Source organism: Lygodium microphyllum, chromosome 14 (genome assembly GCF_053477565.2).
Source record: "Lygodium microphyllum isolate KBCC chromosome 14, Lygodium_microphyllum_v1.1.10, whole genome shotgun sequence".
Lineage (NCBI taxonomy): Eukaryota > Viridiplantae > Streptophyta > Polypodiopsida > Schizaeales > Lygodiaceae > Lygodium > Lygodium microphyllum.
The window spans coordinates 130496906-130503144 of record NC_141148.1 but is presented as its reverse complement, the minus strand read 5'-3'; the positions used below and the strand labels follow the sequence as shown (position 1 = coordinate 130503144).

At 38.8% G+C, this 6239-nt stretch overlaps 1 protein-coding gene across 2 annotated transcripts; it reads left to right on the top strand.

Annotated features, from left to right (window-relative positions):
- Positions 1-1144: 1144 nt before the first annotated feature.
- Positions 1145-2244, top strand: LOC148026111 (uncharacterized). Of its 2 annotated transcripts, XM_087692193.1 has the most exons (5): positions 1145-1278; positions 1353-1442; positions 1527-1614; positions 1708-1809; positions 1935-2244. In XM_087692193.1, exons 2-5 carry the CDS (start codon positions 1414-1416, stop codon positions 2172-2174), a joined length of 459 nt encoding a protein of 152 aa, XP_087548319.1. In that variant the 5' UTR covers positions 1145-1278; positions 1353-1413; the 3' UTR covers positions 2175-2244. The 2 variants fall into 2 exon arrangements, with proteins under 2 accessions (XP_087548319.1, XP_087548318.1); XM_087692192.1 differs by having other exon boundaries at positions 1223-1442.
- Positions 2245-6239: the final 3995 nt, after the last annotated feature.

Sequence of the window (6239 nt, the reverse complement as noted above, 5' to 3'; positions counted from 1 at the left end):
CACAATGGACAACAAGTCCGGTGAAACGCGAAAAGAAGCAGCTGCAAGGAGACGCCTTGCTTGACACTCGCGTTTCACTAGACACGCTCGAGAAAAATTCAGCTGAAACGCAAAAACGACATGCAGCATGGATACCTCTTATCTGGGACTCGCGTTTCGCTAGACATGCTGGAGAAGAAGTAACATGTCTTTTTTTGGCAGATAGCTAGGACTAAGGCAACGGCAAGAAAGAAGAAGATTGATCCTAGGGATTTAGCATCAAAGATTCATCAGTCTTCAAAGCCTCAGAAGCTCTCTAGAAAGTCAAAGCCAAAGAGAGTTTTCTCAAAATGTCAGGTGCCTAAGGGAGATTAGGAAGGCAGTAAAGGCTCTTGACAATGCAATTCCAAAGTTGTCTTTTCAGAGGCTTGTCAGAGAAATTTGTGACAAATATAGTTTGGATAGTTTCAGATGGACAAGAACAGCTCTTAATTGTATACAAGAAGCCATAGAGGATTTTTTAGTTGAGTTTTTTCAAGATGTCTATATTTGTGCTGCTCATGCTCATTGGCTCACACTCATGGACAAGGACATGGTAATTCTTAGGAGGCTAAGATATAGATTTTCAAAGGTCCTTGAGCCAATTCCCCTTACTAATGTGAAGACATTTAATATCCTTAATGTGCCCCCAGCTAGGAGAAAGAAAGATGATTCTGGTCTCAGGGTTGAGGATGTCACCCATGAGAAGGATAGAAGGCAACATGAAAAAGAGGAGAAAGCTAAAGAGGAACATGCAGATAAATGGAGAGAGTATAGGAGGCAAAGGGTTGAAGAAAGGGAAACAGAGCAACTAGAGTCCTTTGAAAATGAGCTAGCCACCCTTCTCGAAGCAGCTAATCCAAAAGTCTTCAGTGTGTTTTGTTTCTTACCTGGTGACTTAGACAAAAGAACTGAGGTTATCTCCTTTGATGCTGTATGTGTTCAGATTCTTAAGGATAAAGAAGAGAAGTAAATGACAGTATTATTCTTGTTGGCCTAAGGTATATCCATCCATAATTACTTATACTTTTTGATATTTTTTTAACAATAAGATTTTTCTTGTTTATACTCACTATTTCTATGCATTTTCTAGGTGTATAATGCATGAGTTTCCTTTGGATATACAACAAAAAATTGAGGTTCTTGATCCATCTATCTCATTCTTTATGAGGAACGAGCTTGATACAAGTTTTATTGAGCACTGGCTCAATTGATTGACTTCGATACTTTGGAGCTTCTTATAATTCCATATAATGAAAAGTAAGTGATTCAATATTCTATTAGAGTTTTTGAGATTTTATCCTACTAATTTGTTGAGATATGATTGCTTTTAGTTCTCATTGGAGCTTGATTGCAATAGACCTTGTGGATAAGCAATGCTTTTTAATCAACTCTATGAAAGGAAGCCATGGAAATGCTAAATTGTAAGTTATATTATCCAAGGGCTCCTTGATATTTCAATTCTTTTTTTTGTAAGTATTCTAAATTTCAACATATTTTATATATAGAGGTGCCAAAAGATTTATTGAAGAGCTAGAGAAAAGACCTCCTATGCCGTCTGATTTGCTTGCAACAATGCAATATAGACAAGTTGTGGTAAGTTATTCATTAAGATAATTAAAACATGAGTTTATTCTATGAACTACCATCCGTCCTCTTTATAGTTTTACTTTGTGTTGGTGGTTGTAGTGTTCCCATCAGGATGATAGCCATTCTTGTGGCTGGAGGGTGATTGCAAATGCTAGAAGAATGGATAACTTTGTTTATCTTAATGATGATAAACATGTAAAGGTAATATGAAAGATGCTAAACTTTAAGATAGATATTAATTGCGAATAGTCAATTGATGATAAAAATATAGTCTATTGTAAGAACAATAATGAACTAAAACTCTTTTTTCTATAAATGTATGACAGTTTTCGAAGGATTGCTATACATCTGAGCATGTTTGGTACGTCAGAGCAAAGTTCTTGAAGTATATAATGGTCAATTGTATACAACCAACAATAGAGATTGGTGGGGATTTGCACCATGAAGGAGATGCGGTGCCTATAACCACGGAAGGCAAAGCCACAGCTTCAACACCTTCTATACCCAAGACATCAAAGAAAGGCAAAAGGACTCCTAGAAAGGATAGTTCTCCAAAAAAGAAATAGCTTTGTCATATCGCCTTGTAAGCCTTCATATATAGAAATTTGCCCTTCAGCCCTTGTATATCTCATAGAGATAGCAGATAGACATCTACTACAAAATTTGTACATATATTTTATATTGATAGTAAAGATATCTTTTCTTGAATGTCCTTGCAGTGTATATTATTTTCTCTCCTTTTTAATATCTGCAAAAAATAAATTACAAATGTTTGTTTGTTAGAAAGTGAGATCTTGATATACATCTAAGTAGATATAATATGATGTGAAAACTTACTCGTTTCTTGTCAAGTTGGAATACAAAGGAGCATGGTAGTTCAATGTCTTCATTTTGTATATCCATCCTCACTTGATGTAGCGTACATGATTTTCTGATCTTTAATTAATAGGCATAAATAAAGTAACTTTGCTTAGCCTACTTGAGATATTAGATTTTAGTGCTTTCTGGATCTCAGAAAATATCGTATATCTATAGCTCTCACTAGTAGCTGGACTTGGCAAAGGCCACTCAAAGCTTGAAAAATCTGGCAAAGAAAGGAGTTTTATTGATCCCCATTGGCAACGCCGCATAGGAATAACATAAGAATGGTCATAAAAGAATATTCCATTCTCTGCAAGCTCTGTCTTCTTTCTGTCTCTATACATTTCTTCTCCAATTGAACCATGTATAACATCAATAATAGATTCCACTGGTTGCCATTCCTCAAGATTAGAGGGATAGACATCTACAAGACAAACAATATTATAATGGAAAAACCTAAACCATAGTTAAGAAATGAAAAACTTTAAGAATCAAATTCTTACAATTTGGTCTATGCATTGGAAGCTTTGAAGATCCAGGTTTCAAACACAGCTCTCTATGCATGAACACATGTTGCACTAGTACCTCTTTGATGCTATTCTTATTTGCTCCAAGCTTAAAATCTCGGATTCTGTCCTTCCTGTTGAGATATCGAGCTCCACTCTGATACGCCAGGGTGACCGTTGTGTATTTATGTCACCGACTTGTCAGTTGCAGACGCGATTGGTACATCGCCCATGAATAATAGCTACATGATAGCTATCCTTATCTACTCTAGTTCGTGGCTCAGTTAGTATGCCACCTTAGTTGAGTTTGGTTTGAGACCCATATATAGGGTTCTTCTATTTCTTTGTATGAGAGTTCTTTTTGGCTTACACAACTAAAGAGGAAAAATTATTTTCAGCCTCCACCTCTGTGTGTATTCCCCCATTGTGCAAGCAAGAAAGCTACAAGTGAGACTCCTTCCTTCTCTCTCACAATCTTGACATGGTATCAGAGCCTTGTTCGTGGTAAGGAGCTCAAGAAAGCAAGCCAAGCTCGCGGTGTTCTAGTAAAAGGAGCAGTGTTGCTTTCATTTTCTGTTTTGGGAGCAGATCTCTGCAGGTAGCACAGCCGAAAATTGCAGGAGTGCATTGTCTCAAGTTGAGACGCCCTTCGCGGTGAAGCAAGAGGGCAGTATATGCTGCGGGATAGGGCTTTAGCCTTTGGCGACCCTGTTTTTTTGATTTGAGGCCGTTTCGGGGCCTGTTTTGGAGGCGGAAGTTTTCTGCACGCACTCAGGAAAATGCCCAGTTTTATGATGTGCGACCATTGTTCTACAGGTCGGTGAAAAGTTGCTGTAGAAATTGCATCGTATGCTTGTGCACAGAGACATTGGGAGTTACAGAATCATCCTTGTTGCCCGTTGATGCAAAATCGTCACTAGGAAGTGACTGTGTGGTCAAGTACCACTTTCGTCAGTTTTGCAGATTAGCCCTTGTAAGGCTGAAGCTGTGTTCTTTGCAATGACAGAACTTTTTGCAGTGTTCTGTAATGGCGTCTGATTCTCTCTCACAGATTGTCACTGAAAAGCTTGACAAGAACAACTTCCAAGCATGGAAGTTTAAAATGACGAATTTCCTTATGGAAAAAGGATATTGGAAATTTGTTGCAGGAAATGAAGAAGAACCAGTTCTTCCTGATGTTCCCAATCAGCAGCAAATGCAGGCATTTAAAGCATGGCATGAGAGAGCCATGAAAGTTATGTATTGGCTGTCTATCAGTATTTCAGACTCTATGATTGTGCATATTCAGGATGCAAGTACGCCAAAGGAGGCATGGGATACTTTGTCAAAAATGTATAGCACAAATACTCAAGCCAGGAAAATGCAGCTCAAGCAAGAGTTGCATAATGTGCAAAGAGAAAATATGAGCATCAATGACTACTACATGAAAGTGAAGAAGATTGCATATGCACTTGCTTCCATTGGGTCCCCAGTGGAAGATGATGATTTAGTTTCTGTGACCTTGAATAGTCTAGGAAAGGATTATGCGCAGTTTCGGACATCCATTTCCGTCCGTGAAAGATTTCCTGATTTTGAGGAGTTGATTGCTCTTCTAATTTCTGAGGAGCAGAGAAATGGTGGTGCATCTTCTTCAGGAGGAACTTCAAAAGAAGCTGTCTTCTACTCAAATGCTGGAAGAGGTAGAGGCAGAGGTAGAGGAGGCCGATTTGGAGGCCGTGGTAGAAATCAGAATATGCAGCAAACTCAAGAAAACCAGTCCTATGGAGGAGGACGTGGTAACTCTAGAGGCAGGGGGAGCCAAAGAGGTCGTGGTGGATGGCAAAGAGGCCAAAATGCAAACAGTAATGTTGAATGCTACTACTGTGGTAAAATGGGTCATATGGCTAAAGACTGCTATAAAAAGTAGAATGATATCATGAATGGAAAACTGCAACAAGGGAATTATGCATCTTCTAGTAGACAGGGTGATGACAGAAATGAGCATTTGTTCATGGTGCAGCACATGAACAATTCTGTGACAAGTGCAGAAGAAAGTAATGATGTATGGTATGTTGACTCAGGTGCATCAAACCACATGACAGGTCATGCAGAATAGATGGAGGATGCAAGGAAAATGGAAAAACCAGGATTTGTGGAGACTGGTGATGATACTGCACATCCTATTGTGCAGATTGGAAAAATTCCTTTGTCTATGCAGGATGGGAAAAAGAAATACCTGTCCGATGTATTTCATGTCCCGAATATCACCAAGAATCTAGTTTCTATTGGTCAAATGGTTGAACAGGGCTTGCAGGTCAGATTTAATCCTCATGGATGCTTTGTTGAGGATATGAAAAATAAAGGTCGCTTGATAGCAAAAGGAAAGAAGAAGGGCAGAATGTTTACGTTGGATGCAGACATGTCTGAATTGAGTGCAGCAATGTTTGCACATGGGACCGGTGTAGTTGCAGATATTGATATCTGGCATAAACGCATTGGTCATGTTAATGTACAACGACTTAAATCAATGTAGGCCCAAAATATTGTTGCAGGATTGTCCAAATTCAAGGTTGCAGAAATGCATAAGATATGTGAAGCCTGTCAATTTGGAAAACAAGCAAGGAAACCATTTCCTAGACATGTTCAAGAGAGTAAGAAGCCATTGGAATTAATCCACTCTGATGTGTGGACTACTAAAGCTGCATCTCTTGGAGGCTGTCATTATTTTGTCGCTTTTATTGATGACTATAGCAGAAAAGTTTGGGTGTATTTTATGAAAAAGAAAAGTGAAGTTTTTGGGCATTTCAAAACTCTTAAAGCTATGGTTGAAAAAGAAACAGGTTTGCAAATAAAATGCCTAAGGTCAGATGGAGGGGGAGAGTACCTCTCAAATGAGTTTGCAAGGTTCCTGCAAGAGCATGGCATAAAGCAGCAATATTCATGCAGTCATACCCCACAACAAAATTGAATTGCAGAAAGGAAAAATAGGCATATTGGAGAGGTATCTCGTGCCATGCTCAATGAAAAAGACTTGCCAGATTTTTACTGGGCTGAAGCAGTTGCTACAGCAGTCTACATAATGAACAGGACTCCCACTGCAGCAATACATGGAATGACTCCAGAGGAGAGGTATACTGGTAGGAAACCAGATATTTCTCATTTGAAAATTTTTGGTTGCATTGCCTATGTACATGTGCCAGATGAGTTGAGATCCAAGTTGGATCCAAAAGCTGAGAAGTGCATCTTTATTGGTTACTCTCTGCAGCAAAAAGGGTATAGATGCTA

Coding starts and splice junctions, on each gene's coding strand:
- LOC148026111 (XM_087692192.1), top strand. CDS start 1,339: ATGATTGCTTTTAGTTCTCATTGGAGCTTGATTGCAATAGACCTTGTG. Junction 1,615..1,707: donor TGCAATATAGACAAGTTGTG/GTAAGTTATTCA, acceptor TGGTGGTTGTAG/TGTTCCCATCAGGATGATAG. Junction 1,810..1,934: donor ATGATGATAAACATGTAAAG/GTAATATGAAAG, acceptor AATGTATGACAG/TTTTCGAAGGATTGCTATAC.